Raw genomic sequence first — 20,057 nt, 5'->3', positions numbered from 1 at the left:
CTCCGTATTTAATCCATGTTTATATTTAGTCTTTACTGTTCCAAACTTCATCCATTTTATGTCCATTCACTTCAAGGACAGCGTTAATCCACATTTTTTTCAAATGCCAAAAACATGTCCATCCGGGCCTTATCAGTGGCACGTAGGAATTAAAAATTCATTCTGGGTATTCTCATTCTTTGCAACATTGAGTGAATGGATACAAAATGGATGAAGTTTGGAAACAGTAATGAATAAATATAAACATGGATTAATATGATGAACTTTGATTTATTGTGAGGAATAAGATTTTTGCTCAAGGCTGTGCGACTAATTGACGCGTGAGGACGTGCCACATAATCTGAAAACCATTGTAAATTCCCATTTATCCCACATGGAGGCAAAACTGCACGTCCAAATGCACTTCAGTTTTTTCTACTTTTTTACACATGAAAAATATTTTTGGGTGGAAAAATTTCTTCTCTGCCATGAATCTCGGGTGTGTTCCGATCCTATTGGCACCCTGGAAGCAGATGTACTCCTGTACCTGGCAGGCGAAAATATTAAATCTTCTCTGTGGTGTGAATGGTTCGCAGAGAAACTTTGGACAAAACCAAAGGGCAGATTTACGAAAAAGTGACTCCGTGCATTTCCCAAGCCATTTGGCTGCGCAACACTGAGTCACTTTCAGAGCACATTCCTGTGCTCTCCGCTGCACTGGTGCACAAACAGCTGCCATGCACCTGGCGCAGGCACCCTTGCACCATGGTACAAGGCTGCTTGCATCATAGGGAGATTGTTTTCGTGCAGGAAGGGGCACCTACCTGCACAAAAGCAATCACTACAGGTATTTTCCTCTTTCAATATGTGCTGTAGATTGCAGCACGCATTGAAAGAGGAAAAAACGAGGAGAAATTAAAGCATTTCTCCTGGGTACGCCCAGGGCCGGACTGGCTATCGGCCAGTTGTGTGTGCTGCCGAGCAGGGGGATGATTTCTCTGTGGTATGGGCATATTTCGTTGATGGGGACCTGCGTGCGCTTTGAAATAAAAAAAGCAAAACGAATTTCGTTTTGCACACATTGGTCCCCATCAACTAAATGATCCCCCTGCTCGGCAGCACACACAACTGCCCGGTAGCTAGTCCGGCCTTGGATATGCCTCCCTACTCCTCCCCTGAGGAGGGGTAGCATTCACACGCATTTCCAGATTTACGATTCCTCGTAAATCTGGAAATGTGTCTGGTTCCATGGGTGTTGCGTGGGAACACCCACAGCAACACCCATGGAACGCCCTGCCACGCAAAGTGCTGCGTGTAAAGGGGCCATATTTACAAGGACAAGAAAAGCCACCCAGGGTGGCTTTTCCTGTCCTTGTACATATGGAGCAGGAAAATACGCCAGCAGGACGTCACAAAAAGTGACGTACTAGTGGCACAGGGGGCTTGTATATCTGCCTCCGAATGCGTGGATTTATAAATGTGCACAATTCTTCAGTAAATTGGAACCATAGATGCCCAATCCTCAGCTTGAGAATATATTTGTTCACATGAAAGTAAAAAGGTAAAAATAACAAAAACACAAATAGCTTTTTGATTTAGATCCAGTGTGTTTATTTAATGTATACACCTCTTAAAAAGAAAATAAATCCAATATTTTGATTTTATATTTGTAAAAAACAAGTAAGCATGCGTTAGAAGGAAATAGCGCAAATGTTCGTCTTCTTCCCAATTTGGACCTCTGAAATAATGGCTAAAAATATGCACTATCTTTCATGTTTTGCCGTTTTAGAAATTAAGAACTTGCTTTTTCTCCTTTGTGACACCTCATGTGTACAATTTTTGTTCACATGTCAAATAAGAACACTAATTAATTAGAGTCTGTTGTGGTTAAAGCTTTTAAGAGTATTTGATGTGGCAGGTTAGGATTTGGCTGTTAGCAGGCAATAATTAAATTAAGTTAGAGAGTTTCTGTCAAACGTTAATGATGTATTATCGATACTAATTTAGATCCAATTTGCCACAGTGACTATAAGCCTTGGGGCGTTTTTGCCTTTTTTTATCTGTACAATTTCCAAATAAACCAGAAGTTCCTTTTAAACAGAACGTAACAATAAAGCTCTTGGATGAAGTGTTAACTTCCGGAATCCTGGTCAAAATAATTCTTCACAAAAAGGAACCCTGTAATGGTCTTTCATTGTGCCTGTTATCCAATATCTAATTAGAGGCTCAGCAGGTTCAAGGCAGAGAATCGCAAGAACTCTGAAATCGTCTTTTATTACTAGAGTTTCTACCTGGTGACAGAAAAGAAAGTGTATCCAGTTTCCATTTTGACTGATTTGCTCAGAACCAGCTGGCAATTATTTTTTAGGCTAACACATTTCTTCGTTTTAAAAAATCGTGTACGATCTCCATTAGTTTAAAAATACAACACCTGTATTTTACTACCTTACTTTTTTCTTGTTGATCATGTAACAGTCAGAGTTGTGTGATCTACTTTCAATTGCATTATCAGCACACCTGAGGCACGCCATCCAGTCGAAATCTGGGTAAAGTGTGGCAACTGCGTTTGTGGCTGATCCAGGGGCATCATTTATGAGAAGTGACATATCGCTGCGTGAAAGCAGCGATGTGTCACTTCTCAGTGCGCCCTCCTTGCGACATACCTGATGTGTCATATTTAATGTATGACGCTTCATGTCGCAAGGAGTGACAGATACGTCAGTATTTCTGACGTATCTGTTAGTGCAAAAGTGACGCATTGCTGGAGTGTGTCACAAAAGTGGCGCAACTCCAGCAACGCGTCCTTTCACATGGGGCAAGCCCCATGTGAAAGGGTCTGCATCAGTCTTACGCCTGCTGTGAGGCAGGCGCAAGATTTTGACGCAACGGCGTCCTAGAAGTGACGCAGTGAAAATTCATAGATTTCACTGCGTCATTTCTATGAGGCTTTTTGGGGGGGAACGCCCCCCCTGCATACATTATGCCTGACGCAGGTATAATGTAGCGCAGGGGTGTACAAAGTGACGCATCTGCTTAGATGCGTCACTTTGTAAATAGTGCGCAACAGGGGGCATGTTTTATGCCACCGAGGCGTCCCAAAAAGTGACGCATCGGAAGCGCAAAATTGACGCAAGGCCTCATAAATGAGGCCCCAGGGATTTTCATTTGTGACCATTAAAACATATTGGAAATCATTGTACACCAGGAAACTGTTTTCAAAAGAATGCATTCCTACACATCGAAATTGTTATTATTTGTTAAAGTGAATTTCAAGAGATTAGACCATATTTTCCTATCTTTGTGTTCGCATTAAATGTGTTCAAAGTTTTTACAGGATTTAAAGAACACATCTCAGGGCAAAAACAAATAATCCATTTCATGATTTCTGCTCCCAGTGATTTCAATTACGTGATTTTTGAGAAAGTGACAAAAATCAAATGTTTCAAATCATTCATAATGGTTTCACAGTGGCCTGAACGTGGCCTTATTTATGGCAAAGAATTAAAAACAGTATTTTTTAGGAAAAACCTACGAGAAGCTTTAATCTATGTCACATCGTTGACATCGGTGTTAGCCCTGTAGTGATTGCCATTTTTTCAGTTTTTTTTCAACAGGGTTCCTTTCAGCTCCCGTGTCCTGGCTTCCTTCCGCACTCCGCCCACGAACATTTCACCACCTCCAACTGCAGCACTGTTTAATTAGCCACTGCAATGTAGGTGGCGAATTGTCCTAGTCCTAGAGCAAAAAATAAAAGTGCAGCACAAAGTCATAACCCCACTCCATTTCTTTACTCGGATTATTGCATGTCCCTCATGTTAAGGTAATGCAGTGCATTTTAACCCTTTTGTATAGCCATGCAGAGTTACCTTCAGGGTATGTCAGAAACCTCTGTAGCAAGTCAAATTAATCTCCATTTCCCATCTAGAGACTTCTGCTTGCACAAAATATATATAAGGGACTCAATAATGTAAGTGCACTTAAAGACCTGCCCAGGGTCGGACTGGGAACAAAAACGGCCCTGGCAAAGAGCTCTTTTCGGCCACTTTTGTTACAGGGCCGATTATGCACCTATGCTGCAAAAACAGCCCTGTAACAAAAACGGCCTCAAGGGCCCCAAACCGGCCCCCCACCTGTGCGGCGCACCGGGGGATTGCCCGGTGCCCGCTACGGCCAGTCCAGCCCTGGACCTGCCAGAATTAGGGTAGTCTTTCCCCAAACCTTTTGACTGCTTGTCTCCAGTTTTTCTGAATTCATTTTTGAAATTTACCACTGCTAATCAGTGCTAAAGTGCTTGTGCTCACTCCCCTAAATATGGTTTAGTTGGCATATACCCAGTTAGTATATTTAATTTACTTTTAGAACCCCTGTAGAGTGCTATATGATATAACCAGGGCCTGTTAATTAAATCGTACCAGTGGCCCTATAGCACATATCCACTTAAGTAGCACTTTAAAACATGTCCCAGGACTGCCACTGCAGCCTGAATCCAGTGTTCCATTGTCATGTCGACATGGCATTTAAAACCCTTGCCAAGCCTTACCTCCCCTTTATTACATATAAGCCATAGGACCTAGGGAGGCCACAGGGAAGAGTGCCGTGTAAGTAAAATGTCGGACATGTACTTTTAAAGTTTAACATCTTCTAGTAGTGAAAAACTCCCAAATTCATTTATCACTACTGTGAAGCCTACCCCTCTTACAGGGTTACATTGGGGATTCATTATTACATTTAATAAGATTTAATTCATAATTGAGAGTAGTTGGATCTGTTATGTTTGGTGCCCATCAAATTGTAATGATAAATCGTGCAAAGTCCAATTTATCATTGCAATGTTGAAAATTCTACATTTAGAACGTTGTAATTTTCCTGCTCTTAGCTTTCGAGCCTGAGGCCTGTCTCTAATTGCATGTCTGGGTTGAATGACATCTGGGCTTTGTCCATTCCCCCTAGACAGCCACAATGGGAGCTTAGGTGTGTCTTGATGAGCCACCATCGCAGGATGAGAGGGAGGAACTGGGCAAAGTCTCACACTTAAACCTGAATATCCCATGTCCTGTCCACACATAAAGGGGTACATCCCCCCTGAAGTGAGTCCAGAATCAGTTCAGAAAAGGAGAACCTCTGTGCACTTCAAAGACCCTTATTTGATGTCTCCACCACTTTGAAGGCACCACTGGTTTTAAGAACTGGACCTCAGAACCTACCACTTCAGTACACTTCTGGACCTAAGGATAATCTGCCAGAAAGAAGGACTGCTCTGGTGCTGAAGGACCGCCACTCTGCTGGACAGCTGTTATGGAAGATCTAATTTGGTGCTGTGCTGACCTGCTGCCTGCTGACCTCCTGGTCTGATTGAGATGGACTGGACCTGCATCACTTGACTCCCAAAACCCATAGTGTCTCCAAGGGCTATTTGACTGGCCTCCTGGTCTGATTTCTCAGAGATATAAAAGATTTCTAACCATCCTGCTTCTGCACCTGGGCTCTGCTATCTGTGAGTCTGCCCTGCCAAGTGGTGCCACCCAGTCCTGGATTCTTGGATGTGGGCCTAAGGTGCTTGCTGCAAGGATCAATGTCGACATATCACCTTTAGAACCAGCGCTGCTTAATGCTTCCCCAGCTTCAGGTCATTGCATCTCCGTCGACTTCTGCCTTGATGTTGACATCAAGATCTCCACATCTCTGCCCCTGCGCTCTTTGGGGATGGCACGTTGCTGCTGCTGGGCAGATCCGGGCCAGTACATCACCACCATTGTGAGGATCAACACCTATCCACTGCTTCAACGTCGCCACATCACTTCGACTTTATCCTGCATCCTCTCCCAGACAGGATCTTCGATGTCGATGCAACCTGGACTAAGGTACTTTTGTACAGCGGGCACAACCTGGTACCTTTAGCCAGCCTGCGCTTCATTTCAGTTAGCCTTAACGTCTGAATTTGTTCCAGTCCAGCTGGACCAGATGCCCCTTGGTAGCGTTTAGCACTTTTTGGTGCTATTTTCACTTGTTTATTTAAAATGCAATATGTCGTTTTGGTCTTGTTTTATTTATAAAATTAAGATCAATGTTTCTAACTTGATGTAGAATGTCTTAGTTACGTCTGACTGCTCTGTGCTAAGCTACCAGGGGTTGAGTACAGGTTAATTTAGGGTGCGGGAGTGACACAATATTGTGGTTCCTGCTTGAACAGGATGCACACCTCTGCCAACCAAAAATCAAATTTCTAACAAGTGCGATAATTGAAGCTTGTACAGGTCATGACATTGTAAATGCCAAGAAACATATTATGGAATTTATTGGTACTGAGTTGTTCAAAATGTAGGGCAGATCATATGTATTGTAGCTTTACAACGGTCATACTTAGGTGGTTTAGTAATTCTATGTAATTTTTATTGGATTCTTATCAGTTAAACATTTGAGAGAAGTTCCTTTGGAAAAGATAATAATGAGCCATTTGATGATCCTTATAATGATGTATCAGTATTACTGGTACTTTAAACCTAAAGCTGGCACCTGAAAAGCATTTTGAAATATAGGAGCATGCTTCAGAATATTGACTAATAGCATTAGTGAATGTTATGACTGACTAACAACTTATTTTCATCAGAAATGGCAGTGGTTTTTCAACTTCCATTTGCCATGTAAAACGTCCTCCCTCTGTGTGTTTCATGCAGAGAAACCAATAAGAAAGGCCACCTGCTAAAAGCCATATGAGCACAGATAGTGTTGTAGCATGAAGAAAATATACACTATTTAATTTTATTTTCTTGAATTTTCGAAATCCAGGAAACAATGAAAGTCTTCTTTTGGGTGAACCAAACATACATTACATAAAGTTGTTCCCAGAATTATTAACATTGCTGGCTATTGATCTCAAAATCTTCTATTGCCAGCTGGGGAGAAAAGCCATTCTTTGGCAGACAAGGCTTTATTCCCAAATTGAAAAAGTGGATCAAATTAAATTATCTGATTGTATACAAAGAGTTAAACACTAATGGCCCGAATATTTTGATCAATTAACATGGAGGATGTGTGCGTGCATCCCCAGTGAGAATAGTAGTAATGTTTCCCCAGCGTTGTTTTCTTTAAGGTCATTCCTAGTCTTACTTGTATTCAAAGCCAATCATTTTCACACATCCAGGACTATATCTTTGAAAGCAGGCATTACAGTCCTGTTCAATACGCTCATCTAGTGGAAACTTGATCAGGGTGTGTATGAAGAAACATATGGCTCTGATTTCTATTAGTTCAGGAAGTGTTTTTAGATACACTTTGCACATCATTACTGATAATGTGAATCCTTGTGGACCCCCACAAGCAAGTTCAATTGGAGGTGTCACCATTAGCCCACATTAAAATTACTTAACTGCCTGTGCCAGAAAACCTCTAACACATTTGTGCAAAATGTGTAACGACCCTGCCGCGTTTTCAAAAGAGTTCAATATGGACAAATGGCCCAGAGTGTCAAAATCAGCAGAGCAGTCAAACAGCACCAATTACCCTGCTTTGCCCTGTTGTTGATGTTTGTGCATTGATTGCATTGGTGCGGTACCAGAATATTGTAGGCAGAATACTGCCTGATATAAATAATGTGTACCCAATGGTGTTTACAAACATATAGCCCTATTGGTGTTTATAATCTGGACTAGGACAATGCACTCTACACCGGGATCAACAAGAATCTCTCCCGTAAACTCCAGAACGCCGCTGCCAGACTAGTCCTCAATCTACTGCACCACTGCCAAATCAACCAACTCTACGGACCCTACACTGGCTCCCCGTCGAGAAGAGAATCACCTCAAGCTTATCGCTCATGCACACAAGGCCCTCCATACCACCGGACCCGCCAACCTGAATCACCACGCTCCCCAGCACTCTCTCCGCTCGACACAGCTCTCCCTCGCAACGGTACCTCGAATCAAAAAACCAGAGCAGGAAGGTGCTCCTTCTCCCTCCTCACGGCCAAGGCATGGAACTCACTCCCTCTCCACCTCCGATGGACTACATCGCTCTATAAGTTCCTAAAGGACCTCAAGACCTGGCTCTTTGATGTTACCCAGTGACCCGCCAGTATCTGTGGCCCCGCCGTCGCCCATAAGCACCTTGAGACCCCTTCCTGGCGAGTAACTTGCGCTTCACAAAGCCATGATTGATTGAATGAATGCAAATCTACACCCAATGGGATATTTTTATAAACAATAGTTAGGACATGCCAGAAGCCTGTCACTTTGTGGATAATGTTGGACACCCTGTCCCAAAACAATGAAATGGGACCGCAGTGCCATGACAAGTGTAAAAAGGTGGCTTGTGCATCTGCACAACGCCAGCATGCAGCTTTTGGGTGCAAGTCCATTTTCTGTAGCTGCAATGGCATACGGTATAGCCTGTGTAAATATTTGAAATATATGAGCCGCAGTTTATAATTTGGAGAGAGGTGCTTGAGTTGAGTACAGCAAAATGCCCATTGTTTGTCTCAGGGTGGTGGGTTCAAATCCGAGGACCACTTCACTTCTGCGTTGGGTGTCATGATCAGGCTGGTCTGCTGTGTATTGTTGTAAATGCTTCTTGGGCGAGGGATTTACTCATTTATTTTCCAACGGGAGCAGGGGTGTAGGTGCAGTGGGAAATGAACTGTGTATTTGTCTACAGTTAGCCCTGAGTTGGTGGGAAAGTAGGAGGTCCAGGATAGGGGCATGCGCGTCTTCCAGGTTTTGTGGCCGAGGAAATAACTCCTCCTCCGGGTACAGGTCAGCGAAAGTGGATAACCCCATTCGTCGGGCTCTTTGTATAGAGCTAACGTCCTGCATTGGAGGAAAGCTTGGATGGTAAGCTAGGGGCGTAGATGGGGCGTAAAGCAGTGGTAATTTCCCCCAGGTCCCAGTGCAGATTCTCAACTGTATTTAATTCAGCGTTGGGCCTGTTGTAGGTGTGATAAATAGCTGCTGGTAAAGGTGCTGGAGAGGCAACATCCCTCTCCACTGCACATGGGTTTGAAACAGGACAGGATGGACTTTTTAAATGTAAACACGATGAGGGTACTAAAATTGTGTGCACAGTGAGAATTTACATACAGTAATTTATCAAAGATTTCTTGAAACCTGGTTGACGCTCAACTTTTAGCAGCCCACCGTTAAAGCTACTAACACATCAAATAAATACTAACCAAGGAGCATCAAATTTACAAATACAATTCAAGCATTAAAATATGCAAGTCATCAAAATTCATCAAAAAAAGTTCAAAGCAGGCTTCTGTCTTCAATTTGTAAATTCTTTAATTAAATCAATTGATGGTGATATCCACTGTACCGATGTTCACATCATTTTCACAAACAACTCTTGCATTCTCTATACAATTTCCACAGCTACAGCCTACGTGTTTCGTCCCATCAGGGACATCATCAGGGCTGTGAAAAATAAAAAAACACAAAGTAACCATTATGAACTGACACTCTCTACAATCAAGTTTCTTTTACAAATACACGGTGAGCTGTCTATATACCATTCTAGACATAATTCAGTCACTGCCACAGCCTGCCTATATACCATTCTAATTTAAGGTAAGTTATTAACCAGCCAGTATAGCAAAATATATTTTCGTCCAAGAAGCAGAATCCTACCCTGGTGGTCTACAGATAGAAATTAATCAAACATGAAAGCTAATATTTTCGCAAATCATTTATCCTAGCATAATCTCTCACCTTGAAAAATGATTTTCCTATCTCCATCCAAATTACTGATGCATTTCTATTCACCAATCTTCTTTTTCCTGATCTGGTTATTCTAAACACTGCCTATGTAAACTTTAAAGAAAAGGAAATTAATATAAAAAACCACAAGCAACTAGCTGTAGATTCTCTAATCAACCATCTGATGGCATGAAACCTCCAATGATATCCTGTTAATAAACGTACCTATCATTAGTGCGGGTATTCGTTAATTTAATATTAATCTTGTGGCACGGGTCATCCAAATTCTGTACCCAATAGTTTATCATCCACAAAATTCTTTTTGTGTACACAGCGACTGGTCGGTTGCCTGTAATATATCCAAATAATGGAATATCTTAATAACTGTACCCTAACTAGGGCCCCAACTGCTGACATAATCTTCAATCGTAGCTTGCTCAGAAATAGCAAAACTCCCCACACTATTTAACTAAGTAACATGGTCATATTGGTAATTACCCATTTTGGTACCCTACAGAACTTGCCCCCATTCTTATATTAGGGATAGTCATGCTGATTATTACCTGAATCGCGCATATTACAACGCCCTCAGACCGGAAATAATACAGTTATAGCAACATGATGGGTTGCCGGCGAACTGCCCTGCGCTTGACCAGGCGTATTTATCAGCGCAGGAGGTCAGTTGAAGAGCACGAAAAAAGAACAATTATCTTAATAATGGTGGGGCATAAGCAACGAGAAGACGGAGAAGTTCAATAACAGTGGAATTGGAATATAATACATTGCAGAACGTGTCCTGAGAGCATGATCCCAAGCTCAATCGCTGTCACTGAGTCTATTCGCAAATTTAAGTGCAGATGTGACGTCTGTGAAGAAGTGTAATTGGCCGTCGTGGGATATCTTCAGCTTCACTGGATAGAGCATTGCATAGGGGATTTCCTCACGTTCAAGAAGGCGTTTTGCAGGTAAGAACTCTTTACGTGCAGCTTGGACCACGGAGGAAAAGTCCGGTAAAATAGATATGAGGTTGCCTTGGTGCGTTATAGGGCCATGTTCTCTAGCTGCTTTCAAAATTGAGTACCTGTCACGGTAATTTAGTACTCCAGTGATGATGGGTCCAGGTGTACCACCCACAGGAGGTTTAGGGCCAAGAGAACGGTGTGCACGTTCAAATACAACAAGTACAGAAAGAGCAGTTGGGAAGAGATCACAGAACAGAGCTTTGTCAGAGGGCTCCAGTTTGGGAATTGCGGTAGTCTCCTGAACTCCGGCTATGTACAGATTGTTGCGCTTGGAGCGCGCTTCCAAGTCCTAATTTTTTTTCTTTAATAATGTAAGAACCGGCTCCATATTTAGTAAGTGCTTCTTGGATTCCATTTGATACTCATGGGTATCTTCCACGCAGTTCTCCTAAGCATCTAATCAGAATTCATTAGCATTCACTTGGCACATTACATTGTTGAGCCCTGCTGTTAATATGTCGAGTTGAGAGTCCATAGATTTGAGATTACAGTGCTCCTCCAGCATGATGACGTGCAGGTCGTCTTTGTGTTTATCTCCAGCCTGAGAAGGTTCACATTCATGCTCAGAGCCTGCTTCCCCAGCATGGGTTGTGGGCTTATTTTTGAAAGGCATGTCGAGATGAGTGTGCAGCTGGTGGGCTGGTCGATGCGATACATGTTAGGGCCCCACTGGACCACTGGTGCAGAAATCCTAGTCCGCAGGAGCAGGCAGCCTGGTGCTCCCTTTGCCTGTCGAACGTTCAGCCCATTATCTGGGCAGACAGCACCCCAGGGGCAAGCACAGGGTTGTCAGAGTGATGCCAGCGAGGGGAGGAATGGAGTGTATGATCCCAAAAGGTGACAGGATCACGGCCCCACCTAGTGTCACACACTCCGCCCCAAACCAGCACCTCCGATGCACCCACACCAGATCCCACAGCGCTGTGTCCCAGGGCCGTCATCCTCCAACTTGGTCCTGGGTACGCTTGCAGCCTCAGGAAACAGGGCTCCTGCCACCCAGCACTCAGAAGGCCTATCAGCCCACTCACGCATCTTCAGGTTCAGGCTTCAGGATCCTTCCACTTTTTAACATAGGTGCATCACCCAGGTCCAGCTCAAGCGATGCAGTCGGCTTTGGATCCACGAGGCACAGATCAACAGGGGCCGGAACCAGCACCTCCGCAGCTTCTCTGCAGCCAATCCGCAGCCAATTGTAGCATTCCTCCGCAGCTCTTCATCGAAGCCGTTAATGGCACAGGACTTGTGCACCACTGCAGCTCGCTGGAGCAAGCAGGGTTCACACAGTGAGTGTAGACCAGCGTGTTACGCTGCAGGTCATTGCTAATATGTTCAGCATGTGTGGGACCCAACAACCCACACTTGGCCGCGAGAGCCTCTGGGTCATATAGCAGAGCAACAGCGCATCTCAATGGCTGATGCAGATGTGCCAATCCATCCGGTATGCTCTTCCCAAATCAACAGGCGGGGTTGGGACTGATTGTGCCTTAAGGAGAGGCCACGATGGGCTCCGCAGCTGCCCTACCGGCAACACAGGACAGGAAGACCACACTGCTGACGCCTCCCCTCAGTCCAGTCTCGGCCTCGAGGACACTCCGATACACGATGAGGGCAGCCGCTTCTTCCCTTCACTGTTCAGCTCAATAGAGGCATGGGCGTGTTCCTCGTCTTTCACTTAGTCAGATACGGTAGCACAGGAGACGCTGGACATCCTTTGTGCAAAGGATTATGTAGGATAATGTGCCCAGCCGGCAGAGGCCCTTCAGAAGGTGGCCATCTTGCTGCTCGGCCAAAACACGCCCCACTCTCAGGCAAAGTTGACATCCAGTATTTTCTTCTTTGCTAAGTTCTAGGGTTATGCAACTTCAGACATGGCTGCCTCCAATTCAGCTTTTGTTTAGCTAAGATCTTCAGTATATCACCACTAGTAGGATCTAACCTTTTTCATCAACTGTTGATTCCATGAGTGGTGCAGTTTTCTATGAGAGAGGAGTTCAATAACCTAGTTGTCTCATTGAGATATTCACATAATGAAACGTTAGTCATCTTCCCTATACTAAATGATGCTGCTAGGCATTTACAGTGGAATGAATTATTTGCTGTAAGAAACATTTGCTGAATGAGAGATGATGAATTTGTTGTGGAGGGCTGCAATCATTATCAGGATTCAATGAAGTAATGGGAGTCTCTAATCGATGTAGGTGTGACCTTTAGGAGCCTTTCTCTACCCACATGCTTAGAATCAACAATCTCCATTTATGGGACACCAGTACATCTTGTATAAAAATGAACCAATAATGCATTCCTCCCACCACAATTTATTGCTATACAATAACCACAAACTCTCCTCTACAACACTGTTGGATTTCAACATTTTAAACCTAATTATGCAGCTCTATCCTCCTGATTTTCAAAAGCCTTGAGGCACATTCTTCTCGCTATGAAATGTCTTCTCTTCCAGTCTTCACTATAGCAAAGGGCAATTTCCATATTTAGAAAATACATTGGTCAAATATTACATTTTACTGATTTACTTGATGAAGAGATGCCCATCTAAAATCTCATGTGTCCTTCTTAGTGTTTGAGACTCACACTCTTAGGCTTGAAGATTCACATCATCCTAATTCAATTAAAAATTCAAGTGCGTACTAGAGCTGTGTGTATGCCCAAAAGTGGAACATTATGGCTTTCTTTGTTTCTGCATCTTTTATTTTTGGTGGCCTGGTAAATTAATACATGCATTTTCAGCTGCATATGAATTACCAGATTTTAAGTGCCCTTTTATGTGCAGCATCGACAGGCTCTTCAACCCCGTCCCCCACCAGCAGCATTGACATTGTTTTTTTCTCCATGAGAAGTAAACATCCCAGCTTAGGCACTAAAATGTGTTTGGTGACTACTATTTTTTAATTATAGATTTCATGCTAAATGTTGAATACTCCAATCAAAGAGTTTTTATTTCCTTGCAACCCACTTAAATTCATTTATGAAGTTACCTAGTGGCTCAAGCTTGCATTCCTCTGTTGGTCAGATACTGTGTATGACTGCCTGGAAAATGGGGAGTGTTTGAAGGTAGTGCTTTTATGTGATTTTGGCCTGACTGGGTGAAGATGTTTTCAGAACAGATTACTAAATCATGTCTCCGCAATACTATATCATTTTGCCATTTCTTCACTGTACCTTTCATATTTTCCAAGGATCCTGCTGAAGTCCAACAGGTATTCCTTTCAATACAAATCTCTGTCTAATAGTGTGCATGTAACAGGGAGTTATCTGACACTTTCTCCCATGCAGATTACATTCCCCCAGTCTTTACAGGCATCCTGAAACTTTAAACAAGAATGTATCTATACTGAGTGGTAATCTGGATGCGCCGCAATGCTCTTCCGAGCATACATTATGTAATGGTGGGAGCAAAACCTCTAAACGTATAATATCCAGCATAAACTTACAGTCTGGTGAGTCTGCACATCAATAGAAAAAATATTGTACTGTGAGAACCTGAACTGCTAAGTTGTGCCTTATGGAGTGTTCTTGACTTGTTACTTGATTATTTTTGTACAAGAGTCTCGTTTGAAATTAGGTTGTAGGTTAACTGGGGTATAAGCCCTAGTTAAGTAGCAACCATCATCCTAGTCAGGGTGAGAAGCTGGTAAACCCTAAATTAACCTGCTCTCACCCTCTAGTAGTTTGGCACAGAGCAGTCAGACTTAACTTAGAGGCAATGTGCAAAGTAATCATGCAACACTTCAAACAGCAAAACAGTGAAAACACCTAACAAACAGATTCTACACCAGGATAGAATCATAGATATTAATTTAATAAATAAAACAAGACCACAATCACATAAATCCAATATGTAGAACTTGCGATATGAATGTTTAAAGAATAAACTGTAACAAAGGAGCTTACTTAGGATATTTGGTCACGCCTAACCAGGACAAAATCAAAAGTTCACGCCAACTGTGATTTGGCATTGGACAGATACAGGTTTCCAGTGAGGCCTGCTGAACAAACGTACCTTGATCCTGTGTGCATCTACGTTGAGGATGTGGGCTTAATCGATGCACAGACCTCAGCCATACAGCAGTGACGACATATCAGATCCGATAAGTGCAGAGCTGGGATGTGCAGATTTAGCACCATCATCCAAGATGCAGTCAGCAAAGATACAAAAACCTTGCGCAGTGGTGGTTCTTAATGTGATGCGTGGGGCCAATCCACGCTGTAGAGGCGAGGCACGGTTCTGGTCACACAACAGGAGCAATGTGCTGGTTCTAATCCATGCCACAGGAGCGCTGCACTGGTTTTGATCCACACAATAGGGGCGATGCACTGATTCTCATCAATGCAATGGCGCTGATGCGCAGGTTTGACGGAGGATGCATGGCTTTTGATGCAGTAAGCACCTTAGACCTCATTTCCAAGAGTCTAGGAATGGGGTGGCACCACTCAGCAGGGCAGACTCACAGATGGAAGAGTCCAGTCACAGAAGCAGGTATGGTGGAAGTCTTTTATGCCTCTGAGACGTCAGATCCAGAGGCTAGCACGCTACCCTTTGGAGTCACTTTGGGTTCAGGTGATACAGGTCCAGTGCTTTCTCCCCCAGGCATGGGAATAGCAGGCAGCAGGACAGCACAGCAATGCAGGAGTCTAGCAAAGCAGCAGTCCAGAAGAGAGGAAGTCCTTCCGCAGCATAGCAGTCCTTGTTCCTGGCAGAGTCTTCATAGGTACAGAAGTGTACTGAAGTGGTGGCGTCAGAGGTCCAATACTTATACCCAGTTGTGCCTTTGAAATTGGGTAGGCTTCAAAAATAGTACTTTGAAGTGCACAGAGGTCCTCCATTCCTGCCCCAGGTCCAGACTCACTACAGGGGGTATTCAGCACTTTGTGTGGGGGCAGGACACATCCAATTTGGGTGTAAATGGGGCTAGGTCGTGCTCCTTCCTCCCACCCTGCTAGGACGTCCCATCAACTCACATCTAAGCTCCCATTGTGTATGGCTTTCTAGGAGGAATACACAAAGCACAGTTATCAAACAGGCAGCAGGCACCATATGCCTAAAGTAATAAATTGGCAAATTTCTAAAAGTGTCATTTTCTGAACTGCATTTTAAAATCAGACTTCACCAGAAGTTGTGATTTTAAATTGTGATTCCTGAGACACCAAACTTGAAAAGTCTTTTTATACACAATTAGGAATTACAGTTAAAACATTTAAAAAGGAAAACCAAGTATTAGCCTACGGGTGAGATAGGCTTGCAGTAGTGAAAACAAATGTGAGAGTTTTTTACTAACAGAACATGTCAAACTTAAGGGTACATGCCCTGCCTCTAAAATATATTGAACCCTGCCTTTTGATCAACCAGGATCTACCATAGTGCAGACTTATATGTAATACAAAAAAGGTTTTGGCCTGGGAAAAAGGTGTATCTTGCAAGGTCGAAATGGCAGTTTAAACTGCACTCACTGGCTTTGCAATGGCATGCTTAGAGAGCTACTTAAGTGGGTGGCACAATAAGTGCTGCAGGCCCACTTGTAGCATTTAATTTACATGCCCTGGGCACATATAGTGCATTTTACTAGGTAATTATGAGTACATTAAATATGCCAATTGAGGATTGGCAAATATTACAATGTTTAGGGGGGACAGCACAAGCACTTTACCACTGGATGGCAGTGATAAACTTCACAGAGTCCTAAATCCAGCAAACACCAGGTGAAAGTGCAAGAGGTAGGCAAAATATTGGGGAAAAGACCACCTTTAGGCTGTCAGATCTAACAGGCCTGTCATACTAGGCAAGCGGCATTGCCACAGCAAAATGCCAACAGCTTAGTGTTTGTTGGTGTTCATAGTATATGTCATATCAAAGTTATTCATGAATTTAAACCAATACATTTCAGACCTACTTTTATATTTCTACATTTGTATTAAGATATTTTAATTAGTAGTAATCCATTACTTTCCAGCTTAGTCAAAATATATATTCCACCAATTATGCACTAGTGTACCAATACACGTCATAAATAATGGCTTTACAAGTATATAATTGTAGAGACACACTGACTCATGCTGAGGGTGTTGTCTTTGATTTATTATTTATTATTTTCTTTTTATGACATTTACAAACCCATATTCCAGTAAAATAAATCTTCACGATCAATAATCTGTGTTTTTTAAGGTTGCTTGGAGTTGAAGGAAGACAACATTGAAAATCTACTTGCAGCTGCATGCCTTCTCCAGCTACCTCAAGTGGTGGAGGTGTGCTGCCACTTCCTGATGAAGCTCCTGCACCCATCCAACTGCTTGGGAATCCGTGCTTTTGCAGATGCGCAGGGATGCACAGAGCTCATGAAGGTCGCCCACAGCTACACAATGGTAAGGATGCTTTGCTGTTCATGGATATCCTGAAATGAAAATATATGAAGTTAATCTACAAATGCATTTATAAGTATGGGAAGTCAGTCATACTACTAAAGTACTGTTATGTGTTTGTGAATTTTACCTCACCATATTTGGTGAATACTATATACTTCCTTAATTTAATCTAATCTTTATCAGACATCATTAAAAGCCATCAACTACATTAATGTATCAACTATTTAAAATGTAAGGCTCTGAGGAATTTCATCTCATAAAACCTGTATCTTGATATAAGGCAAACTCATGAGGATTGGAATTTATCTCTGAACTTGGAATGAGGATCCAACTATGGTTGCTGTCCTGAACCTAAGAGAAGGCTGTCTTTCCAAAGGCATGCTGTATAGAGACAATTCCTGGATTTTCAAGGCCCAAAGTGAATTGCATAAACTGCTAGGGCAAATACAAATTTGCTAACACTATGGGCCCAATTCACATAAATAATCTTAGACAAAATCTTAACTTTACGACTTTCAGTATTCACAAAATGCATTTAAGAGTACTAAAGTGAAGAATCCTAACTTTAGTACTCCTAAATGCCCTTTGTGAATACCGACAGTTATAAAGTTAGGATTTTGTCTTAGATAACGTTTGTGAATCGGGACCTTTGCTGCTTAGTTTTAGCAGTGTACAACTACGATCCAATTTGTTTGTAGTCAACAGTGGTATTTTGCAGTTGCAAATAACAATGTTCATTTTTCTTCCTGCAGATCTTAGATTTTTGCAACAATGAGTGAAAAGTCCCTTGTTGCAAAATAAAAGATTAGGGGCCAGATGTAGGTTGCCAAATACCGGTCGGTAATGGCCGATTTCGTCCGTTACCGACCGATATTTGGCTTTTGACATGTAGGTGGGTCGGAATTTACAGAATCGGTATATTTACCGATTCGGTAAATTTACCACTTCGGTATTTTTCCGAATCGGTAAACATAACGATTCTGTAAATCGATATGTAGGTGGCACAGTTTGCAGTGCCACAGGCCCTTAGGATTTCTTATTTAAACCACACAATCCTATTGGGTGGTAAAATACCAAATTCCAGTGTACATGCACATCTGTGCATGTACACCTATGCCATGTGACACACAGACATGCCCTTGGGGCATGTCTGTGTGCCACATGGCACACAAGCCTGCATTTGGGGTGCTACAGGGTGTCAAAGTGACACCCCGTTCCCCCTGCCAGGATTCGGTATTTACCGATTCTGTAAATACCGAATCGGTATTTCCCATTGATTCCTATGGGCTTCAAGGACCATAGGAATCAATGGGAAATACCGATTCGGTATTTACAGAATCGGTAAATACCGACTCTTACAGAATCGGTAATTGTAAAATTAAAATTACCTACATCTGCCTCCTTCCAATTTACCTACTCTTAAATACCGATTCGGTATAATTCGGTATTTAAGAGTAGGTAAATCGGAATTACCTACATCTGGCCCATAGAGTTCACTCTTAGGTATGTACTACAGGGCTAAAGTGATGTAGATATGGATTGACACAGGTCTGTTTCAAATCACAGCAGACATTTTAATGAAACAACATCCATCGAAAAATGCAAATAAATAAGTGGTTAGCACAGTGATGTATTGACACATGGATTGACTGAGAAAAACATTGCTCTGATGTAAACACTAATGCAGGCACGGATATAAAGTAATGTGGCAAACATAATATCTGATGTTATGCCATTAACAGTGACTTCAGTTCTCCCAGGAGAATTATATGTCTGACAGAGGCCCTAATTATGATTGGCTTGGACGTAGGGACTTAGGCCTGGGCGAAGATCACACATTTGTGCTACACAGAACTCTGAAAATTGCCCAAAAATCTCTGCTGTGCTATGGCGGAGTTCCATGAGAGGCGGAGCCTGGTGCATCGCGCTGTTCATATTGATTTTTAATGCCAAGAGTTTCCCCCGCACTGTAAAATCAGTGAGAATGGCATCACATGGAGTGCCAGAGGGAGCTGCTTTTTTCTGCCACTCAATTAGATTGTCTACACGAGCTAAGACTTCTCAGCATTAGCAGCAGCTTCCTGAATGCAAGCTGCAGCTTTCTCAATGGGAGTAAATCCAAAACAAATGAGGGTGCCAAGTGTTTTTATTTTCACTGCACCATGAAACATTCAATGACTGAAAAAATCAAAAGTAGAGTACACAAAATTCAATGCGCCCACAGGAGGAAGGGAAGGAGTGCAGGGAAGGGATTACATTTCAAATAGTTACACATCACTATTCAAAAATCATTAATGCATAAATCCAACGAGTCAAACATAATTATCATTGATCCCCATATGAAAGGTCAAAAAACAGACATATATCAGACAAGGCATTATTCGTGAAAGAGACTCCTATGATGATTATTATATCAATCTAGGGTTAGGAGTTCTTGGTTGTAGATGATGGTCTACGTTTCGACCCAGAAGGTGTAGGATAGTGGATCCTTACTGCGCGGGTCTTCATCAGGACGTGAAGGGAGGTGAAGGGTAGAGTGGGGCTAACTCCTAAGCACAAAGTAGAGAACAACTCATTACTTAAACTGGTCTCAAAAGAGTCCCAACAAGATAAATAAGAGGAGAACGGAAGGCCCGTCTTTTCAAGGTAAAGGATTTGATTAGACAAAATAAAATAAAAAAGTTTTTACGAAGGAGGTAAGTTATACTAAGGATATGCTAAAAATAAAAATATAAAGCCACATATTAGACTTTTTGAGCAATTACCTGGCAGAGCAGGCGGAGAACGGCCAGAAAAACGTGGTCCGTCACCTGGAGATGCCGTCTTCTGCGCTAATTATTGGTCCGGATCTAAAAGGACCGTAATAGAAAAAATTTGCACCAACCCTAATAAGGATTTTCTGAGGCGTATACACATTAGGTCGCTATTGGGCAGCATACCTTATAGTCAGGACAGAAAGCCGATTATAGTTCCTCCGTCGTAACGGGGTTTTTCA

General features: G+C 42.6%; 1 protein-coding gene across 1 annotated transcript in view; it reads left to right on the top strand.

Moving 5' to 3' along the window:
* KLHL1 (kelch like family member 1) overlaps positions 1-20,057 on the top strand; it is a 1,526,090-nt gene that overhangs the window by 626,993 nt on the left and 879,040 nt on the right. The window contains exon 4 of the mRNA XM_078657414.1: positions 16,866-17,062. Within this exon, the coding sequence (XP_078513540.1) occupies positions 16,866-17,062 (197 nt within the window). The remainder of the gene's footprint in view (positions 1-16,865; positions 17,063-20,057) is intronic.

This window comes from Lissotriton helveticus, chromosome 8, assembly GCF_964261635.1.
Source record: "Lissotriton helveticus chromosome 8, aLisHel1.1, whole genome shotgun sequence".
NCBI lineage: Eukaryota > Metazoa > Chordata > Amphibia > Caudata > Salamandridae > Lissotriton > Lissotriton helveticus.
This window is presented reverse-complemented; position numbering and strand designations above follow the sequence as displayed.